This window comes from Mobula birostris, chromosome 22, assembly GCF_030028105.1.
Source record: "Mobula birostris isolate sMobBir1 chromosome 22, sMobBir1.hap1, whole genome shotgun sequence".
Classification (NCBI taxonomy): Eukaryota; Metazoa; Chordata; class Chondrichthyes; order Myliobatiformes; family Myliobatidae; genus Mobula; species Mobula birostris.
The window spans coordinates 43,173,007-43,197,354 of record NC_092391.1 but is presented as its reverse complement, the minus strand read 5'-3'; the positions used below and the strand labels follow the sequence as shown (position 1 = coordinate 43,197,354).

General features: G+C 46.1%; 1 protein-coding gene across 1 annotated transcript in view; it reads left to right on the top strand.

Annotated features, from left to right (window-relative positions):
• Nucleotides 1-24,348, top strand: part of LOC140186436 (uncharacterized) — a 258,955-nt gene that overhangs the window by 213,680 nt on the left and 20,927 nt on the right. The window contains exons 14-18 of the mRNA XM_072240706.1: nt 3,572-3,719; nt 6,103-6,269; nt 7,876-8,019; nt 16,107-16,373; nt 22,170-22,255. Coding sequence (XP_072096807.1) covers nt 3,572-3,719; nt 6,103-6,269; nt 7,876-8,019; nt 16,107-16,373; nt 22,170-22,255 — 812 coding nt within the window. The remainder of the gene's footprint in view (nt 1-3,571; nt 3,720-6,102; nt 6,270-7,875; nt 8,020-16,106; nt 16,374-22,169; nt 22,256-24,348) is intronic.

The window sequence follows — 24,348 nt, the reverse complement described above, 5'->3', positions numbered from 1 at the left end:
GAGTACACAGACAGTATCTTTTTCCCAGGGTTGAAATACCTAATACCAGAGGGCGATACATTTAAGTTGAGAGGGGGTAAGTTTAAAGGAGGTGTGAGGGGCAGTTTTTTTTACACTGAGAGTAGTGGGGGCCTGGGGTGGTGGTCAAGGCAGATACATTAGGGACTTTTAAGAGACTTTTAGATGGTTACATGAATGTGAGGGAAATTGAAGGATATGGACATTGTGTAGGCACAGGGGATTCGTTTAGTTGGCCATTTAATTACTCATTTAATTTGTTCAGCACAATATTGTGGGCTATGGGGCCTGCTCCTATGTTGTACTATGTTCTGTACTCTAGGATCTAGTACATCACTGAACGGAGTACAGGAGTTAGTAAACTTGTAACAAGAGGAGCTGGTACTGAGGAACCATACCTGGAGATCAGGTTCTTAACTGGAGTAATTAATATATTAGAGAACTCATATCTCACTGAGGTACAAAGCAAGGGAGCTAGTCCTTGAATGACACAGAAACAGAGGTTCTAATGCCTTACTGGGGTGGTAACAGGGAAGCCAGTGATCTATTGGGGTATCAGAGTACTGTACAAGAGGTGATAATGGGTACAGCGTCAGGCGAGCTCATACTTGGAAGTACAACACCAGTGAACCTAGTACTTTGAGGAACAATAGTAATGCCTCCTGCCTACTGATACTCGATAGCAGAAGAGTTAGTACCTCACTGGGACACATAGTTGGTTGGTGTTTGGTACTCAATGGGATAACGGGATAATGACCTACAGGAGCACAAACTCAAAATAAAAACTGCAGATGCTGAAAATCTGAATTAAAAAAACACATTCACCCGGGGATTGCCTGGGATGGAACACTTCATGTTACGAGGAGAGACTGGATCAGCTGGGTTTGTTTTACTTTGAATGCAGGACGCATATCAACCAACAATGCAACAGATAAGCACTTGGACAAAGTTGTTAGCTCCTTTGGAACTGTACTCCAGTAAACTTCCAGAAACTGCTGTAGTAAACAGTCAACTCCTGTAACAAAAGACGCTGGAGAGGGCAGCCTGGTGGTGGTGTATACAATTATGGAGGGCACAATAAGATAGGTAGTAGGAAACCTTTCCCTTAGCATCTAAAACTACAGGGCATAGGTTCAGAGGTGATCTGAGCAAGTATTTTTATTTTTACCCATAAGGTGGTTGCAATCCCGATTCTTGCTGCCTGAAAGGTGGTGGAAGCAGATACTCTCACAACATCATGTATCCAGACAACAACTGAATCACCAGGGTGGGGAGGTTATGGATAGGGTGCTGATAAATGGCATGAATTTAGATGGGTACTTGATGGTTGGCATGGACATGATCTGCTGTATAACTCGTAAGTCAAGCAGCATCCATGGAGAGAGAAGAACAGAGTTAAAGTTTCGGGTCAACGACTTTTCGTCAGGAGAGGAGCAGTTATGTTTTAAGTTGCAGAGAGGGAAGAGGGAAAGAGAGAACAAACAAAATGTCTGCAATAAGGTAGGGACCAAGATCACCTGGGTGGTTGCGCCCTCTAAGAGAAGGTAATAAATGCTCATTAATCACTGCAATCTGTCTGGAGGAGCTGTGGAGTGAGGGAGACAAATGTACAAGAGTAAAAAAAGAACAGTGTTGGAACAGTGAGATAAAATACATAATAGTTCCTGGAAAACTGAAATAAGAGAATTCATCTGGGTAATCTTGGTCTCCATCCTGATCATAGACTTCCCCTTTGTTCTCTCCACCCTCCTCCTCTCTTTCAAGTTACAATATGCTTGTTTCCACACTTCCCCAGATCTGATCAGAGATCATCAGTCAGAAATGTTAACTGTTTCTCTCACCACAGATGCTGCCTAACCTGCCTAATCTTTCCAGCATTTTCTGTTTTTATCCTGTATTTTCGGCTCTCCAGCGTCTGTTTGCTACAGGAGGTGACTATTTACCACATGCCATAACTTCTGGCAGCTTAATGAAATCCCATTCCACAAGAGCTATCAATGTTGCCTAAGAGTTTGCCTGCTGTGGGTTGATATGTGTACGGAAGTTTCTCAATTACAGTGAATGACTCTGTTTCGGTCACTGAATGACACGCTGCCTGACACAGAAAGAGACTTGATTGAGACATTCAATGATTATAGCTTCCTGTCAGGCCATTTCATTGGATTTGTTCCCAGAGGAGGTCTTAGAAAACAAAATATTAAATTAGTAACAGAGGTAGGTCAACCAAGGGTTCTGTGAGGGGACATGAGCTGGGCAATTTGCCAGTCAACATCCGTGTACCAGGCGTACGGTATATTACAACAGAATCTATCAGAAACACTCAGCAGGTCAGGGAGGAGAGAGGAACTGATACCTTAGACATGGACTGGGCTGTTTTGATGGTGAAACCACAGTTTTAATGAGGGGCATATCATCCCAAGTATTCTCTGATACAGCATTTTACAAGTTTAATACTTACAAACTCACCTTTCAAGGTGAAAGGTTACTAAATTTATGCTGGAGGTATTACATGTGTGCACCCATCCCACGTTAATGGAGGAGTGTTATGAGAAGGCACATCAGAAACATGCACATGAAAGCAGGGCAAATCCTTAAAAAGAGAGAAATGTAAGGGTGTCAGGAAAAGTTGGGAGAGCAGAAATGGTTGGAGAGACAATTCCTACTGCAGCCATAAAGCAGAGTGGGTCTGGTTAGGTCCATTGATCATTCTCCGGTAAAATGCAGCAGATCCCTTCTGTAATCTCCAACTGCATAAAGGTGGGGCCGCAGTTGCACCACATTTCACCCTGCTGTCCAAGTGGAACAAATTAAGTATCAGGACGATGGAAGCAATTGTCCCATCCACACTCTTTATGTCACTGTCCCATCTTCAAAGGCAAGGGGACAATCCTGGATGATCTCCAGAATTCCACTTGCTGTTTTGCCAAGCATCATGGAACCTGGACTCCAGGAGTAGGTGGTGTGCTGTTTTATGCTTCCTGTATTTCTTATGAGGCATTAATTGTCCAAGGTTTAAAATCAACAGAAGGTTATAATCATTAACCTGACTGCAGCCCAAGTACAGAGAGGCCATTGTGAGATAGGAGAGTGTTTCTGCTTATGCCAACCCTCATGAGCACATTTGTTGTTCAAGTGGGAACAAATTAAGTTCCAGGACGATGGAAGCCCAGATATATGAAAGCCCCTGTGCCGCAAAGAAAGAACATTCCATTCACTCACATTTCCAATGCGATATCCTGTACTTATTGCCCCTCCTAAACCAGGACATCCAGGCAGACTGACCATCCTGAATGACTAGATTGTCCATGGATGAATACCCTGCTGTTTGTTTCTAGGGCCAAGGAAATGTTTATCCAGACTGTTTCTTCAGTAGCATAAGTGGGTGGAATGCAGTAGGCAATAGGCAGGTGGTAGTCTGTGTGAGAGATAGAGCTTTGACGATCTGGGAGGCTTTCTAATGTGGTCTGTTTACTTAGTGCCCTTTCCTGTAATAAGCCAGTCAGCTGGTGTAGGCAGGTGTTGTACATTAAAGACTTCTCTTCTCTTTCTACAGGAGCCTCGACTGTGCTGATGCAGATTAAATCAGTTCCTCTGCAGGCCTCTCTCACCTTCTATCACCACTTCTACGTTGCCCTTTGGTATGGCTCTTTTGTCAGTTATGCAGTGGAATATGCAAAGCACCAGATGCAGAACGATGACAGGTACATAAGATCTACACCTTAACCAGATCCCAGTCACTGGTCCAGTTGGAACAGTATGAGGCCCAAGAATAGCTACAGTCCTGGCATCAGGGACCCATTGTCACACTGAGGTTCTTTAATAGGGAGACCTTCAACAGCAATCATCCCAGTGGCCGTCAACCTGCTCTATGTCCAAAGCACACCCGCGGTGGCGCATACTGAAGGATGTGATCATAGAACATCCAGGAAGAATAACAGGGGAGAGTCATTTTCTGAAATCATGTTCACCAGTATCTCAGAGATCTTTCATTATGTGACCAGGATATGATATTTCTAGATTCTGAAAAAGCTTTCAGTCAGGTCACACACAGGGGGGCTGTCAACAAGTTTAGACCACGTAGGACTGGGGGTGATATAGTACTTGCATGAAACGAGATATAGTTAATAGGCAAAAATCAAAGAGTTGGAAGTAAACAGGACTTCCCCTGGTCTTTGCAGGCTGTGATTAGCGGAGCACTAGAGGGATTGGTGCTTGGGTCCCAGCTGTTTACAAACCATTTCCTTGAATTGCAGGAGGAGACCAAGTGTCATACTTATATAGTATTGATGATACAGATTCCAATGAGGTTGTTGGTAGGGAAGATGTAAAGAGCAGATATAGACAAACTAGGTGTGAAGGAACACCTGACAGATTAAACATAAGGTGAAAAAATGTGTCATGCACTTTGGTGCAGAAAACAGAAAACCAATTTTTTATACAGTGATTGATTAAGAAATGTTGATATTCAAAGGGATGAAATTGTCCTTGTACACAAGACATTGGAAGATAATGTGTCGGTATAGTAAGCAGCTGGCTCCAAGGTCATGGCTATTCCAACCTTGACCTCGACATCACCTTGCCACAGTTTCCCATACCCCTTGTAGTTTAACCATCTGCTGGTCTACACCTTCAAAGTGTTCATTGACTTTGCCTCCACCTTTCTCTTGGGTAGAGTTTCAAGATCATGAGTGAAGATATTACTCTTCATCCCCGTCCCAAATGGATGACCCCTTATTGTGAAGTGATGCTACTGGGTTCTAGACAAGCTTTCAAGAGGAACTATCCTCTCAGCATCCATGCTGTCACTTTCCCTTCATAAAATATTCTTCAATAATTAATCTAATTTTTCTTAACTCCAATGAGTAAAGGTCTAACCTATTTCAAAGCTTCTTAATAGTACAAGCCTTTCATTGCAATAATCAGGCATTTGTGCACTGCCTCTCATGCAACTACAGGAATATCCTCTCCTAAATGTGGAGGTTAGAACTCTAGTTATAGTCAAGGTATCACCCTGTAAGGTCCACTTCCCATCCATACCCATTTCCTTTATCATGCTAAGCTGCAGTTCATCAGGACAAAAGAATCTGTTGTCTTTTAGGGCTGTCAGTTTTCCTGGCAATTCTTCTTTTGTTCTTTTCTACCCTGCTCGATTATTTATTATTGGAACATTTCTAGCGTGGAGCAAGTTGACCACACTCAGCCCTTGAACCTATGCATCAGCAACTTGCTATTCCCTGCTTCCGTCACTGACTCATGGGACAGTGTAGGGCAACATGGAATGTACTGGGCAGTGCTCTTCCAAATCTGATCCTCCATGATCCTCCTAAATTTGATGTCTGCTGCCCAGTCTGGAAGTCCCTTGATGAAACATCTCCCATCCCAAAAGAAATAAGCTTTGCAAAGTAAGTTAATGCAAGAAAGGGGGAGAAGTGGAAGGATTACAGGATGGAGTTTCATCACTTTGGACTTCGACAGCTGAAGTAAGCAAAGTGTGAGATTGGAGGCTTGCGGGTATCGTAAAAATTCCAAGTGAAACACTGCAGGTGTGGCCTCCGGTATATTGGTGAGACCCAACGTAAATTGAGAGAACCTACACTCCGCCCACTAGAAAAAGTAGGATCTCCAAGCTCTACTTCCCATTCCCATTCCGACACGTCAGACCGTGGCCTCCTCTACATTGATTTCTCAAACCAGGCAATCCCCACCCCACCCCCCACCTTCACCATTCCCCATTCCTGTTTCCCTCTCTCACCTTATCTCCTTACCTGCCCATTACCTCCCTCTGGTGTTCCTAATCCTTCCCTTTCTTCCATAGTCTTCTCTCCTCCCCTATCAGATTCCCCTTTCTCCAGCCCCTTATCTCTTTCACCAATCAACTTCCCAGCTTTCTACTTCACCCCCTCCCCCTTCCCTTTCACCTACCACCTCCCTCCTTCATCCTCTCCCCCAACATTCAGTTGAGAACCGTGCCTGTTCTCTCCACACATCTGCCGAAGCTGCTGAATGCTTGCTGCACTCTCTGTCTGTGTTGCTGTTTCCAAGGACTGTGTTCTGCTGGTTGAGTGAGTGTTTGTGTCTCTGCAGATTCAGGAAGCACTGGAGTAGCTTTGTGCTACTTGGATTGGATGCATTTGTCAGTTTGCAGGACATTAAACATGACATGTTGCACCAGAACGTGGAGAATGCAGAGCAGGAAGTGGCTCGAACAGATAAAAAGGACTGGCTGAATCCTACACCATATGTGCCTCCAGGTAAGCTGGTCCAATTTAGAGCAGAGCAAGTTAAAATGAACATTGACTTCTCTAACTTCCGCTAATGCCCCACCTCCCCCTCATACCCCATCCGTTATTTATTTATATACACAAATTCTTTCTCTCTCTCTCCTTTTTCTCCCTCTGTCCCTCTGACTATATCCCTTGCCCATCCTCTGGGTTTTTCCCCACCTCCCCCTTTTCCTTCTCCCTGGGCCTCCTGTCCCATGATCCTCTCATACCCCTTTTGCCAATCACCTGTCCAGCTCTTGGCTCCATCCCTCCCCCTCCTGTCTTCTCCTATCATCTTGGATCTCCCCCTCCCCCTCCCACTTTCAAATCTCTTACTAACTCTTCCTTCAGTTAGTCCTGACGAAGGGTCTCGGCCCGAAACGTCGACTGTACCTCTTCCTAGAGATGCCGCCTGGCCCGCTGCGTTCACCAGCAACTTTGATGTGTGTTGTGTGAAAATCATTTGTACTATTAATGGAAGAAGCATGGGAAACTCCTTCCAGTGACGGAATTGTCAGTGAGGAGAGTTGACATATTAAAGTCATTGGTAGATGGACCAGAAGTGAGCCCAGAATAATTTTTAACAGGAATGCACAGCCTGAAAGGGTGGTGGAAGCGTATGCAACAATCCCATTGAAAAGATAAAAGCCCCCAGAACCATGGCAGCACAGAACAGGTGATCCAACCTGCAGAGTCCATGTCATCATGACGCTGAATTCCAGATTATGGTTAGCTGATGTGGCTTTCTGTCTTTCCTTCTGCCACTTTTGGTCTGTTAGCCAACCCACATCCTCTGGCTTTCAACTCATCTCACTAGTTTGGACCCTTCCTGACTTTGTACGATTTCCATCCAACTACTTCCCAAGCTTTACGCCGTGGTGATCCGGTGCAGGTAGCACCAGGTAGCTCAGGACCATTCGGGTAAACCCCTCCTGCACCATTCTACGGTTAGGGTATTAGCTCTGGAGTGCAGTGCCCCGTTTGCACACTGTTCACTCCCACAGTAGCTGATTTGCGTCTTTATTGATGTTCTTTATTGTAATCTCTTTGCATTTGTTATTTTATGCTTACAGTTATGAAACAATAATCCCATTACGATCTCTAACTGCTTCCTCAACCTGTCCTGCTATCTTTAAAATATTCTGTATATATCTGCTTGGAGCATTCTGTTCCTGCAGATTATTTAAAATTGCACCATATGGTCTCTGTTTATTTTTCCGGCTTGGCCAGTTTATTGCATATCTATGGGGAAGAACAAGGAAACGAGACTAAAGAGCTATATTAGCATGATATAACGTACACCCTGAGACAAGTTACTGCAACGTACAATGAGACAACATGTTCAACCTTGCATTGGCAGCCACACTGAATGAGGCACATGACTTGCTAAGGAGACTGAGCGTTTTACTGAATTTATATGGTACAGATTGAGGCTGAGCACCTGACCTGCTTAAACACAAGAGCTGGCTGAGGTATGGCATCCAGCCTAGTTGTAATCAGCAGAGACTAAGGATTGACACCAGGTCTGCATGTAGGCACCTCTAGTGAAGAACTCTCCACAGCAGCTGAACTAACAAGGTCTCTGCTACTTCAGTTCCAGATCAGGAGGAACTCTCTATAAAGATGCAAAAAAGTGTAGAAGAACTCCTTGTGAATCAAGGCACTGTCACAGCATTATTAAAGCTGCTTCAACTCCTGATTGGTGAAGCAGCCAAGCGACTCTCTGACACTAACACAGGTAGGTGGTTTTGCAGCTATCCTCTGACACCAGAAGCCATCTTTGGTTCAAATCACAGAGGCAACTTGTTTGAGGTGTGGCTGCTGACCTTTTTAACTCCTTGTTGAACCATAGTTGTATCCCTGCCCCAGCATTGAAAGTGACGGAAGGGATATGACAGATCTTTACTGCTGCTGATAATCCAGAGAGTCCATACAGACCTCATGGACGGCCAGTCTCAAGCTGCCAGATCTACACTGAGTCCACCCCATATGATATGATTAACATGAGCGTATCCTTGTTGTGGCAACAGCACTCTGTCTCCACCGGAACTGTGCAGTGGTTACTTTATTATTATGGATAGCCATTTGCCACAGGTAAATTGGTAAGGATAAGATCAACCTTTTATCCCAAATGTCACGCCATTTCCTGTTCAACATCCTCCAATGTCCCACCACCCCATTCTACTGTTGACATGATCCACCCAGCTCTCTAACTGAAAAATGCAGCCCTCCAATTTCCCCAGATCCAGCTGGGACTTTGGGTAACCTCCCCTGTCCACCCCTGGGAGATGATGGCCAGGTAGCACTATTTTTGACTGTAAAATAGGTAAAGTCTAATAATTTCCAGCTGATACCAAAACAATCATTGTTCCTCATTGTTCCAAAACAATCATTTTGTGAATGCAAGCAGGCTTTTTGTGAATGCATGCAGGCTTTTTCCACTGAGGCAAGGGGAGAAAAAAACCAGAGGACATGGGTTAAGGGTGAGGGGGGAAAAGTTTAAAGGGAACATTGGGGGGGGCTTCTTCACACAGAGAGTGGTGGGATTGTGGAATGAGCTGCCAGACGAGGTGGTAAATGCGGGTTTTTTAACATTTAAGAATAAATTGGACAGATACATGGATGGGAGATGTATGGAGGGGTACGATCTGTGTGCAGGTCGGTGGGACTAGGCAGAAAATGGTCTGGCACAGCCAAGAAGGGCCAAAAGGCCTGTTTCTGTGCTGTAGTTTTTCTATGGTTTCTATGGTTCCACCTCAGCTTCACCAGTCCTCTAGAGAGCACCCAAGTATATCCAGCAGAGCAGCAATGGTTGGAGTTTCTGGGTGCAATTCGGAAGGTACAGGATAAATACTGTACATCCCGAAGAAGTGTTCTTAAACAGAGGATGAGGCAACCGTGGCTGAGGGAAGTCAAAGACAGCATAAAAGCAAAAGCCAAGGCATATAATATGACAAAAAACAGTGGGAAGCTTTTCAAAACCAACTGAAGGCAACTAAAAGTTCAATAAGGAGAGAAAGGATACAACATGAAGGTAATCTAGCCAATAATATAAAAGAGGCTATGAAAAGTTTTTTCAGATATATGCAAAGAGTAAAAGAGATGTAAGAGTGGATATCGGACCACTGGAAAATGACGCTGGAGAGGTAGTAATAGGAGACAAAGAAATGGCAGATGAACTTAATAAATATTTTGCACCTGTCTTCAATATGGAAGATACTAGCAGTATGCCAAAAAATTGAGAGTGTAATGGGGTAGAGATGAGTGTAGTTGCTATTACTGAGGAGAAGATGCTTGGGAAGTGAATGGACCACACCCAAGGGTTCTGAAAGAGGTGGCTGAAAAAATTGTGGATGCATTAGTAGTGATCTTTCAAGAATCACTAGATTCTGGAATGGTTACAGAGGACTGGAAAATCATAAAGGTCACTCCACTCTTTAAGAAGGGAGAGAGGGAAAAGACAGGAAATTATAGGCCACTTAGCCTGACTTCAGTGATTGGTAAGATATTAGAGTCCATTATTAAGGATGAGGTTTCAGTGTACTTAGTGGCACATGATAGAATAGGCTGAAGTGGAAATCTGGCCTAACAAATCAGTTGGAACTCTTTGAGGAAGTGGCATGCAGGGTAGACAACAGAGAGTATACAATGGTGTATGCTTAAATTTTCAGAAGGCCTTGGACAGGATGCCACACATGAGGCTGCTAAACAAGGTAAGAGCCCATGGTATTACAGGAAAGATACTAGCATGGGTAGAAGACTGGCTGACTGGCAGGAGGCAAAGAGTGGAAATCAAGGAGATCTCATCTGTTTGGCTGTCAGTGGCCAGTGGTGTTCCTCAGGGCCCACTTTCAGAACCGCTTCTTTCCAAGTTACATGTTAGTGATGTGGATGGTGGCAAATCTGTGGAATTTGTTGCCACTGTCGGACGAGGAGGGCAAGTCATTGGGTATATACTTTATTATACTTTATACTTTATTGTCGCCAAACAATTGATGCTAGAGCATACAATCATCACAGCGATATTTGACTCTGCTCTTCGTGCTCCCTGGAGTACAAATCGATAGTAAATATCAAAAACTTAAATTATAAATCATAAATAGAAAATAGAAAAGGGAAAGTAAGGTAGTGCAAAAAAAAACTGAGAAGCAGGTCCTGGTATTTGGAGGGTACGGCCCAGATCCGGGTCAGGATCTGTTCAGCAGTCTTATCACAGTTGGAAAGAAGCTGTTCCCAAATCTGGCCATACGAGTCTTCAAGCTCCTGAGCCTTCTCCCGGAGGGAAGAGGGATGAAAAGTGTGTTGGCTGGGTGGGCCGTGTCCTTGATTATCCTGGCAACACTGCTCCGACAGCGTGCGGTGTAAAGTGAGTCCAAGGACGGAAGATTGGTTTGTGTGATGTGCTGCGCCGTGTTCACGATCTTCTGCAGCTTCTTCCGGTCTTGGACAGGACAACTTCCATACCAGGTTGTGATGCACCCTGGAAGAATGCTTTCTACGGTGCATCTATAAAAATTAGTGAGGGTTTTAGGGGACAGGCCAAATTTCCTTAGCTTGCTGGGTTGATAGATTCTTGATTAGTAAGGGTGTCAAAGATTAGAGGGAGGTCAGGAGAATGGGGTTGGGAAGGATAATAAATCAGCCATGATGGAATGGCGGAGCAGACTCAATGGGCTGAATGGCCTAATTCTGCTCCTGTGTCTTAGGCACAATTGTGTCAAACCCTTACCCTGTTGAATAATAAAGGATGTGCATTATCATAAACTGTCCTCTTTAACCAGGTGATATCAGAGATGGGTGGCGGGGTGGATGTATGTCTTTGCCAGAGGAGGTGTAAATCGTTCCATTCATCTGCTAGCCTGCAGGTCGCCTTTGGGCAAAGTGTAGCTTCTGCTTAGCACCCACCAATTAGGACCACATGAAGCCATGGGAGCAGGTGGTGGATGATCATATGAGCAGCTGGTACATATCGCATGTTCTGGTTACCATGTACCACTGGCGTCAGACAGACACTCTCTGAAGAGTATTGATCATGGCTGGGGTCACCCATCTTGAAAAGACACTGCCCAGAAGAAGGTAATGGCAAACCACTTCTGGAGAACAACTTGCCAAGAACAATCATGATCATGAGACCATGGTCACCCAATGCCATATGACACCGCACGTAATGATGGTGATGGCTATCAGAAAGTTACAAACCCTATGCTCGTGAGTAATTCTGACTGGTGGCCGGCTGGCAGCGCAGTGACATCAGCGCCAGACTCCAGAGCGAAGGTTCCCGAGTTCCAGTCGGGCCGCTCCCGGGCGCGCTTTCCACCTGTGCCGGGTTGAGTGTTGAGCTAGCCACTCAGCCTCGTAAAGAAAACTGCGCTGTGAGAAGGACGTGAGGAACAACTCACAGAATCTTTCCTCCAAGACAACCACTTGGAAAAGTGGTTGTCGAGGCTCTGACAGAGTATGACACACAAAAAAAAAATACAGTGAGGACACCCTCGCCTTTGCTCAGCAGAATAAACTGTAAAATTCTGCAAATACACTGTGAGTAACCTTTACCTAGCTGAAGTTGCAAAGGATGCAACTCATTCTCCATGGCATAAACAGTGAGCCAACCAGCTTTTCCATTCAGATATGCCACCAGGCATTCAGCAGCACTCTCACTTAGAAGGTCCCAGAGGTTAGATGCCATGCATTGTAACCCCACTATGGCCCTTTGGAGTAGCGATGTTTTCTCCTGCCTTTCTACGTTATAATGGGCCGGTGTGGAAGTCCTGACATGGAATTTAACAATTGACAAGAGACCAGAATTCCTCATTGATGAAAACCCCTTACTTGATGCTGAGAGATTACAGTAATCTTAATGTGACACTACAGTATCTTTCCCTTGGTCTCAATGCATCTATTCACAAGTGTGGTGGGATCAGTCTGCTGACAACCCAAACAGGCACGACTTCTGATGATTGGCTCTGTCATTCTTCCCTGAAGGCAGTACCCACATGGGTGAGAAGTTTCACTTTTAAGATGATGATGAATTGACTTTATTACGTACACCCTACAAATACATGAGTAAAAATCTTTACGTTACGTCCCCGTTCAAATGTGCAATCATAGTAATTTATAATAAATATTATGTACAACAGGATAGTCAATATAACATAGAAATACAGTTGTGGCAGCATGAATTAATCAGTCTGATGGCCTGGTGGAAGAAGCTGTCCCGGAGCCTGTTGGTCCTGGCTTTTATGCTGCGATACCATTTCCTGGATGGTAGCAGCTGGAACAGTTTGTGGTTGGGGTGACTCGGGTCCCCAATGATCCTTCAGGCCCTTTTTACACACCTGTCTTTGTAAACGTTCTGATTAGTGGGATGCGCTGGGCTGTCTGCACCACTCTCTGCAGAGTCCTGCGATTGAGGGAAGTACAGTTTCCATACCAGGCAGTGCTGCAGCCAGCCAGGATGCTCTCAATTGTGCCCCTATAGAAAGAATCCGGGGGGGGGGGGGGCATACCAAACTTCTTCAACTGTCTGAGGTGAAAGAGGTGCTGTTGTGCTTTTTTCACCACATAGCCGGTATGTACAGACCACGTGAGATCCTCAGTGATGTTTATGCAGAGGATCTTAAAGCTGCTCACCCTCTCAAACCCAGATCCATTGATGTCTATAGGGGTTAGCCTGTCTCCATTCCTCCTGAAGTCCACAATCATTTCCTTTGTTTTTGAGATGTTGAGGGAAAGGTTGTTTTCTTGACACCACTGTGTCAGGGTAATGACTGCCTCTCTGTAGGCTGCCTCATTATTATTTGAGATTAGGCCAATCAGTGTAGTGTCATCAGCAAATTTAATTAGTAGATTGGAGCTGTGGGTGGTGATACAGTCATGGGTATACAGAGAGTAAAGGAGGGGACTCAGTACGCAGCCCTGAGGTCAAAGAGACAGAGGTGAGGGAGCCCACTCTTACCACCTGCCAGTGATCTGACAGGAAGTCCAGGATCCAGCTACACAAAGCAGGGCGAAGGCTGAGATCTCTGAGCTCCTTCTCGAGCCTGGAGGGAATTATAGTGTTGAACGCTGAACTATACTCCAAGAACAACATTCTCACATAAGCATCCTTCTCCAGATGTGTAAGGATGGTGTGTAGAGCTGTGGCTATTGCATCTTCTGTCGATCGGTTGTGTCAGTAGGCGAATTATAGGGGTCCAGTGTGGATGGTAGCATGCTGCAGATGTAGTCCATGACTAGCCTCTCAAACCATTTGCTTATTATTGAGGTGAGTGCGACAGGACAACAGTCATTCAGACATGTTACCTTGGTCTTAAGGAACAGGGATAATGGTGGATAAAACAATGTTAGTCATTAGCACTTCACATTGCAGTTTTCCCTCTAAACTAACACTGTTTCACACTCTCCCCTCCCACTTCCTGCCCAAGCCAATAGGGGCTGAAGCTCTTTCCCTTCTATCTGCTGCACTCTGTTCCTCCTGTACGTAGTAACGGTGGCCACTGAGTCTATGTTCATGGTGTTCTGCAGCTGTAGCCCATCCATTTCAAGGTTCAACATACATGCTCAGGGATACTCTTCTGTGTATCACTGTTGTAACACGTAGTTATTTGTGTTACTGTCACCTTCTTGTCAGCTTGAACCACTGGCCATTCTCATCTTCTAAGCTCTTCATTAACAAGGCATTTTCACCCACAGAACTGCCACTCACTGGATGATTTTGTTTTGTTTTTTGCATCATTCTTTGTAAATAATAGAGACTGCTGTGTGTGAAAATCCCAGGGGATCAGCAGACACTCAAACCATCCTGTCTGGCACCAACAATCATTCCATGGCCAAAGTCACTTCAATCACATTTCTTTCCCTCCATTCTGATATTTGGTCTGAACAACAACCCTGCCTGCATGCTTTTATCCACTGAGTTGCTGCCACATGATTGGCTGATTAGATATTTGCATTAACGACCTGGTACACAGGTGCACCTAATAGAGTGGCCCTTGAGTGTAATTGCACTAATTTATGTCGATAGCACTGGTTATGGACTTAGGTGTTTATCCTCAAACTGCATTTGGATGTCTTTCATATTGTGGCCACCACTCCCTTGGGGATTTTTACCCATAGGGTACCTATTAATCAGTCCTCATTCTGAAAGATCAAATCAAAATAGCTTGTTCCTGGGCAGGTTGCACAATGTACTGCTCCCTGATGTAATCCACAAATTCTTCTACTACCATACCCTTGTTATGTTGGTTCATCCAATCTCCCATGGCTTTTGTCAGTTTCCTTCAAACATGCCCTTGATATTTCCCCGTTTATGTTCTGAGCTAGCAAGTGATCTCATTTTGGGCATCTTTGGGCTACTCCCACCCGTGTCTACCGTCCCCTGCCGTTCTTGGTTTCAACACAAACCAGTTTCACATCACTCTCCACTGCCTTCATATTACAACTCAGCACTTTCCTCGACTAAAATCACCATTCCACCTCCTCAAACACGAGAAAGCATGCTAGAAGTCCAAAGCAACACACACAAGATGCTGGAGGAACTCAGCAGGCCAGGAAACGAATAAGCATCTATGGAAACGAATAAACAGTCGATGTTTCAGGCTGCGACCCTTCTTCAGGACTGAAAAAGAAGGGGGAAGATACCAGAATAAATAGGTGGAGGAAGGGGAATGAGAATAGCTAGAAGGTGATGGATGAAGCCAGGTGGGTTGAAAATATAAAGGGCTGGAGAAGAAGGAATCTGATAGGAGAGGAGAGTGGACAATAGGAGAATGGGAAGGAGGAGGGGACCTGGGGAGCTGATAGGCAGGTGAAAAGAGGTAAGAGGCCAAAGTGGGAAATAGAAGAAGGGGGGAGCAGGAGCAAAAATATTTTTTTTACAAGAAGGAGAAATCGATATTTACGCCATCAGGTTGGAGGCAACCCAGACAGAATATAAGTTATTACTCCTCAACCCTAACAGTGCCCTCATTGAGGTACAAGAGGAGGCCATGGACCGACATGTTGGAATGGGAATGGAAATTGGAATTAAAATATTTGGCCACTGGGAAGTTCTGCTTTTGGCAGGTGTAGCAGAGGTGCTCGACACCTGTCTCCTTTGGTCTGTCTTTTGGAATAATGTGTAACCTGGAAAATTGAGCTCCATGTCCTGGTCACTCTGCAATTACGTGACAGTATTTCACTTCACTTCTTACTCTTATTCTGTCATCTGTGCTGTCAACTAATTTATCTCATCGCAAATGTTACGTACATTCAAAAAAGAATAATAGACTTTGATTTTTTACAGATATTTACAGCTCTGAATTTTTTCTGTATAGCATGGTTTTGTTTACATCTTCTTCCCTGGACTGTCACACAATGGTTGTCATTTCCCCCCTCATTATCTGGTGCCTCTGCTCTTTTACTTCCTCCTGAGTTATTTAACTTACCTTCCCCTTCCCAGTTAGTAGTCCTGCCCTGTTCCAGTTGTCCGTGTCTAAAAGGCCTTTGTCTAAAGGCCAGTGAGACAGTCCAGTGTAGAATAGTGGCAGCCACACAAATGCAGTGTGTGTGTGTGTGTGTGTGTGTGTGTGTGTGTACGATGCACAGGGTGATCCCAAGGCAAGGGTCGAGCATGAAAGGCTCCGTCATTCTACAGCTACGGAGTGGTTTCCCTACAGCAAAAAGGGTGAGGGGTAGGGAGTGGGGGGCAGTGAGGAAATAGCAGCAATTGAACACTATTGATTGTGGGTGAGTTTGTGACTCACAGTTTGATCAGTGAAATGTGAACAGGTAATATTGGTTAATCTGATGCAGGTTCTGATTTTGTCATCTTTTTGTCCCCCACAGATTGCTGCACAGTGAAGTTGACGACAAATATAATCAGCGTTCCAGGAATATATTCCATGCTCCAGTTACTGAGATTTCACTTCCAGCCATTCCCATCACTCCCACCCAAAGTGGACAAGCTGACCAGGAGAAAGGCAGCAAATGCTGATGTTGTGAAGGACCGTGCGCCAACCTTTTCCCATGCCAGTCCGCTGGCCATTCTTTTCCCACACTGGAATCCAGACAGGCTGATTCAAACTGCACAACAAGTCATTGCCGCCCTTATTGGTCAGTCCCACATCAACCGTGCTCAATTCTCAGCAAATCTGATGTAGGTTCTAACAACACATTACCGGTTGAACTAATCAGTCACCAACACCCTCACTCCCTCCATCACACCAACACCATCTCTCCATTCATCACACCCACACCCTCTCTGCATTCATCACACCCACACCCTCTCTCCTTCCATCACACCTACACCCTCTCTCCTTCCATCACACCCACACCCTCAATCCCTCCATCACACCCACACTCCCTCTCCCACAATCACACCCACACTCTCTCTCCCTCCATCACACCAACACCATCTCTCCATTCATCACACCCACACCCTCTCTCCCTCCATCACACCCACACCCTCTCTCCCTCCATCACACCAACACCCTCTCTCCCTCTATCACACCAACACCATCTCTCCTTCCATCACACCCACACCCTCAATCCCTCCATCACACCCACACTCCCTCTCCCACAATCACACCCACACTCTCTCTCCCTCCATCACACCAACACCATCTCTCCATTCATCACACCCACACCCTCTCTCCCTCCATCACACCAACACCCTCTCTCCCTCCATCACACCAACACCCTCTCTCCCTCCATCACACCCACACTCTCTCTCCATTCATCACACCCACACCCTCCCTCCCTCCATAACACCCACACCCTCTCCCCTCCATCACACCCACACCCTCTCTCCCTCTATCACACCCACACTCCCTCTCCCTCCATCACACCCACACTCTCTTTCCCTCCATCACACCCACACCCTCTCTCCCTCCATCACACCAACACCATCTCTCCCTCCATCACACCCACACCCTCTCTCCTTCCATCACACCCACACCCTCTCTCCCTCCATCACACCCACACTCCCTCTCCCTCCATCACACCCACACACCCACTCCCTCCATCACACCCACACTCCCTCTCCCTCCATCACACCAACACCATCTCTCCATTCATCACACCCACACCCTCTCTGCATTCATCACACCCACACCCTCTCTCCTTCCATCACACCAACACCCTCTCTCCTTCCATCACACCCACACCCTCAATCCCTCCATCACACCCACACTCCCTCTCCCACAATCACACCCACACTCTCTCTCCCTCCATCACACCAACACCATCTCTCCATTCATCACACCCACACCCTCTCTCCCTCCATCACACCCACACCCTCTCTCCCTCCATCACACCAACACCCTCTCTCCCTCCATCACACCAACACTCTCTCTCCATTCATCACACCCACACCCTCCCTCTCTCCATAACACCCACACCCTCTCCCCTCCATCACACCCACACCCTCTCTCCCTCCATCACACCAACACCATCTCTCCCTCCATCACACCCACACCCTCTCTCCCTCCATCACACCCACACCCTCTCTCCCTCCATCACACCCACACCTTCTCTCCCTCCAACACCCTCCCTCCCTCCATAACACCCACACGCTCTCTCCCTCCATCACACCCACACCCTCTCTCCCTCCATCACACCAACACCCTCTCTCCCTCCATCACACCAACACCATCTCTCCTTCCATCACACCCACACCCTCAATCCCTCCATCACACCCACACTCCTCTCCCACAATCACACCCACACTCTCTCTCCCTCCATCACACCAACACCATCTCTCCATTCATCACACCCACACCCTCTCTCCCTCCATCACACCAACACCCTCTCTCCCTCCATCACACCAACACCCTCTCTCCCTCCATCACACCCACACTCTCTCTCCATTCATCACACCCACACCCTCCCTCCCTCCATAACACCCACACCCTCTCCCCTCCATCACACCCACACCCTCTCTCCCTCTATCACACCCACACTCCCTCTCCCTCCATCACACCCACACTCTCTTTCCCTCCATCACACCCACACCCTCTCTCCCTCCATCACACCAACACCATCTCTCCCTCCATCACACCCACACCCTCTCTCCCTCCATCACACCCACACTCTCTCTCCATTCATCACACCCACACCCTCCCTCCCTCCATAACACCCACACCCTCTCCCCTCCATCACACCCACACCCTCTCTCCCTCTATCACACCCACACTCCCTCTCCCTCCATCACACCCACACTCCCTCTCCCTCCATCACACCAACACCATCTCTCCATTCATCACACCCACACCCTCTCTCCCTCCATCACACCCACACCCTCTCTCCCTCCATCACACCCACACTCCCTCTCCCTCCATCACACCCACACTCCCTCTCCCTCCATCACACCCACACTCCCTCTCTCCATCACACCCACACCCTCTCTCCCTCCATCACACCCACACTCCCTCTCCCTCCATCACACCAACACCATCTCTCCATTCATCACACCCACACCCTCTCTGCATTCATCACACCCACACCCTCTCTCCTTCCATCACACCAACACCCTCTCTCCTTCCATCACACCCACACCCTCAATCCCTCCATCACACCCACACTCCCTCTCCCACAATCACACCCACACTCTCTCTCCCTCCATCACACCAACACCATCTCTCCATTCATCACACCCACACCCTCTCTCCCTCCATCACACCCACACCCTCTCTCCCTCCATCACACCAACACCCTCTCTCCCTCCATCACACCAACACTCTCTCTCCATTCATCACACCCACACCCTCCCTCTCTCCATAACACCCACACCCTCTCCCCTCCATCACACCCACACCCTCTCTCCCTCCATCACACCAACACCATCTCTCCCTCCATCACACCCACACCCTCTCTCCCTCCATCACACCCACACCCTCTCTCCCTCCATCACACCCACACCTTCTCTCCCTCCAACACCCTCCCTCCCTCCATAACACCCACACGCTCTCTCCCTCCATCACACCCACACCCTCTCTCCCTCCATCACACCCACATCCTCTCTCCCTCCATCACACCAACACCCTCCCTCCCTCCATAACACCCACACCCTCTCTCCCTCCATAACACCCACACCCTCTCTCCCTCGATCACACCCACCTCCCTCTCCCTCCATCACACCCACACCCTCTCTCCCTCCATCTCATCCACACCCTCTCTCCCTCCATCACACCCACACCCTCCCTCCCTCCATAACACCCACACCCTCTCTCCATAACACCCACACCCTCTCTCCCTCCATCACACCCATACCCTCTCCCCCTCCATCACACCCACACTCTCTCTGCCTCCACCACACCCACACTCTCTCTCCCTCCACCACACCCACACTCTCTCTCTCCATCACACCCACACCCTCTCTCTCCATCACACCCACACTCTCTCCCCCTCCATCACACCCACACCCTCTCTCCCTCCATCACACCCACACTCTCTCCCTCCATCACACCCATACCCTCTCCCCCTCCATCACACCCACACTCTCTCCCTCCATCACACCCATACCCTCTTCCCCTCCATCACACCCACACCCTCTCTCCCTCCATCACATACCACACTCTATCCTTCATCCTACACCAGTGCTTCAGTATGCTCACTGCCACACATCAGAAACATGATGCTGTCTGCCAAGTTGTACTGTTAACCTATTAACTGAGGTTGAATATCTGCTTTGAACACAATCGCCAATTCATGACCCAGCTGCACAAAAATTATCCTAATCTGATATCTTTTGTTAAGTTTCTTCTCAAAGACTATTTTCATATTTTAGAAAATAACATTCCTCATGAGCTAATGTTTTAATATGAATTTCTTTTTTTCTCAGAAAATTTGATCAATTAAACAATGTTTGATTAATCTAGTTTTAGTTAACATAGTTGCAGTTTCAGTTGCTGCAACATGTATTTTCTATTGAACATAATTTTAAATGACAGAGAATAACCTTTCAAAATATTCAGAATCATTTGCTAGTATATTGAGTTCCAGTCAGAACTTAAAAAATCTAAAAGTACTTATGTTTAGAAGTGTATAAATCCTGTCTCTCTGTCCGTTCAGCAAGCTTGAAGCCCCACAGACTGGAACAAAATATTGCTGAACGTCAGTTTACTCTGAAAGTACTTTGTGCTCTAAGTTTTAGGATCTCACGTAGAGTCTCATCAGGCCAGGCATCAGGCTCAATGTGCCTCAGTGTTACCTGTGACTAATTTGAACACCCTCCCTCAGTGTTACCTGTGACTAATTTGCACGCACTCCCTCAGTGTTACCTGTGACTAATTTGCACGCACTCCCTCAGTGTTACCTGTGACCAGTTAACACACTCCCTCAGTGTTACCTGTGACCGGTTAGCACACTCCCTCAGTGTTAGCTGTGACCGGTAAACACACACTCCCTCAGTGTTACCTGTGACCGGTTTGCACACACTCCCTCAGTGTTACCTGTGACCGGTTAACGCACTCCCACAGTGTTACCTGTGACCGGTTTGCACACACTCTCTCAGTGTTACCTGTCACCGGTTAACACACTCCCTCAGTGTTACCTGTGACCGGTTTGCACACACTCCCTCAGCGTTACCTGTGACCAGTTAACACACTCCCTCAGTGTTACCTGTGACCGGTTTGCACACACTCCCTCAGTGTTACCTGTGACCGGTTAACACACTCCCTCAGTGTTACCTGTGACCGGTTTGCACACACTCCCTCAGTGTTATCTGTGACCGATAAACACACACTCCCTCAGTTTTACCTGTGACTGGTTAACACACTCCCTCAGTGTTACCTGTACCAGTTTGCACACACTCCCTCAGTGTTACCTGTGACCAATTTGCACACACTCCCTCAGTGTTACCTGTGACTAATTTGCACACAGTCCCTCAGTGTTACCTGTGACCGGTTAACACACTCCCTCAGTGTTACCTGTGACCGGTTAACACACCCCCTCAGTGTTACCTGTCACCGGTTAACACACCCCCTCAGTGTTACCTGTCACCGGTTAACACACTTCCTCAGTGTTACCTGTGACTGGTTAACACACTCCCTCAGTGTTACCGGTGACCAATTTGCACACACTCCCTCAGTGTTACCTGTGACCGGTTAACACACTCCCTCAGTGTTACCTGTGACTGGTTAACACACTCCCTCAGTGTTACCTGTGACCAATTGCACACACTCCCTCAGTGTTACCTGTCACCGGTTTGAACACACTCCCTGGGACCCCAGGGTTCTGCAGTTTCTTCCCACTTCCCAAATATTTGTGGGCTGTTGCATTAATTGGCCACTGTAAATTACCCCTCGTGTGTGTGGGTGGCAGTATCTGGAGTGGGTTGATGGGATTGTGGAGAAAATAAACTGGGATTGGTGTAGGATAGTGTAACTGAGTAATTGATGGCTGGTGTAGACTTAGTGGCCTGAAGGTCCTGGACCTCTCTGTGAATATAATAGATGAACAGTTTTTACACAAATTCAGAGTTGCAGATTGCAAGGGAAGAAGAATTAAAGGGATGCTCTGTTGCAGTGCTGAGGGCTGGCGTGATTAAGTACAAACAAAATGAATGTGCACAGAAAGAGATGGATAAAGAAAATGTAGAAAGAATGAAAATCTCTCTGGATTGATTTTTAAAGTGCTCATATTCCAATTTTGCATGTGTGTGTCACATCACTGCAGCATTCCATTTGGAGCTGTCAGCTTTCTCATTTTTCAGGATATGGTTCCTACACCCTGTCCTGCAATGGAGAACTTTACGAGGCTGGTATGTTGATATGTGATTTGAAAAGCATAATAAAGTGACATTTAGAAAGGCCTGGCAGTGGGAGATGCGATGTGCCAAACACTGGTGATTGAAAAATGCGGATGATGGAAGATTTTCTTCATCTGATTCATGCCTTTGTATGATTTCAGAGCTCAGTGCCAGTAATCAGTGTATCAATGCGTTAATTTGGATCCTTCCCCTGACCTGGGACGTATTAGAGCAGCTCATCACTTTGGTATGTGTGATTTCACCTCTTGTTTCTTTGAAAGATTCTACAAGACCCTCGCTCTTTGTTCCAGCCTGTCACTGGGACACAGTCTAATTTTAGCCTTCAATGTTGTCCTTCCACCATTTCCTCTTTACTCTTGACCATTCTTCTTTCATTTTGCATTCCTCCCCGATAGACTCTGTTACCATTACCAATTATACCACCCTGCATTAGTTTTCTAAATTTCCTCTCACCAGAACCCTCCCCGCCATTCTTTAGTTTAAAATTTCACCTATAGCATTAGTTTGTTTGGGTTGGAAAGACATTGGTCGAATCATATTAAGCCGAAGCCCACCCTGTGACCAGAGCAGACGTAATGGGCTGAATCGCCTCGTTCTGTTCCTACATACTATGGTCTGGGAAACAGCTCCCTCTTTCCCCAGCACTGCATAAAAATCTGAAGTGCTGCTTGTTTCAAGGAGGAATCATGATGAACACTGTTAGATTTCCCAGTATTGTATTACCACCGCAAAGTTCAGGTTAGCACTGCACAGCATTGCTTTTTAAAGTGTTCCTGAGGATGGTGTCATGACTGCCTTGCAAAGGTGGCATTTCACTCCTGAGTACACGTTCCAAAAGTGGGCAGTAGTAAAGAGTTAATTTTGTTATCAACGATCATGAATCCTCACATATACAGGACACCCTTGGACACAAGTTTTGCAGGCACTTTAGTTTTTTTTTGGGATGGTTAATTCTGAGAGTAAAATGAACAGGCTAAGTGGTGCTGGTCTCAAAAGTTTTACATAATACATGTAATTGTTTGTAGGTGAGCTCTGCCACGTGTAAACTCATCTACAAACACAAGGCAAAAGATTTCACATGTCTGCTTAGCACACAGTCTCCCAGAAACAATTAGGTTTTATTCGAAAGTGCCTTCAGAATGTTTCATATTGCACTGTAGGAATGATTTTGGCAGGTTTGAAGATGCGAGCGTAGCACTAATATTTATATGATAGGAGGAAGAGGAAAAAAAAGGAAACTTTATACAATTAGCCTGACAACTTTTTTCATCAAAATGCAAGAATCCATCATTATGAACTTGAGAACAGAGCAGTAAAATAATTAAATTATTATTAAGCAAAGTCAACATGAGCTTACAAAGGGAAAATCATGTTTGGTAAATCTACTGTGCAAAAGTTGTAGGCACATATACGGTGCCTTGAAAAAGTATTCAGGCCCCAAGCCATTGTTCACATAACTGAGATTACAACCAAGGATTTTGATCAATTTAACTGAGATTTTTTTTATGTGTGAATCAGATGCTCCTTTTTTCACAGAAGAGCCCAAAAAACAGGGAAAATTGTTAAGCATGAAAAACTAAAAATTCAAGAACTGAAATGTTAATAGTTCAAAAGTTTTCATTCCCCTTTGCTCAGTACTTGGTTGAACCATCTCTCGCAGCTATCACAGCCAGTTGTCTTTTTGGATAAGTATCTATTAGCTTTGCACAACATGATGGAGCAGGATTTGCCCATTACTCCTTGCAAAATTGCTCAAGCCATGCCAGGTTAGTTGGAGAGCAGCGGTGGACATCAGCCTTGAGGTCTTGCGAGAGATGTTCGATTGGGTTAAGGTCAAGGCTCTGACTAGGCCACTCAAGGACATCAATTTTCTTTATTTCAAGCCACTTCATGGTTGCTCTGGCAATGTGTTCTGGGTTGTTGCCCTGCTAAAAGACAAACTTCCTCCCTAGTTTAAGCTTTCTAGCAAATGCTAGCAGGTTTTTATCCAGGATCTCTCTGTATTTAGCAGCATTCATGGTCCCATCATTCCTGAGCAGATTTCCAGCACTACTGCTGACAAGAATCCCCATAGCATGATCCCTCCACCACAGGGATGATAGGGATGGTGTAAACTGGATGATGCACAGTATTATATTTAAGCCATATGTATGCTTAGTGTTGACTCCAAAAAGTTCCTCTTCAGTCTCATCCAACCACAAGACTTTCTCCAACATCTTTACAGTATCTGCAAAGTAACACTTTGCAAAGTCTTTACAGATAAGAATATGTTTTTTTAAAAAATACTCTTTTTATCTTCATTTTGGTTTGGTCTGTTGA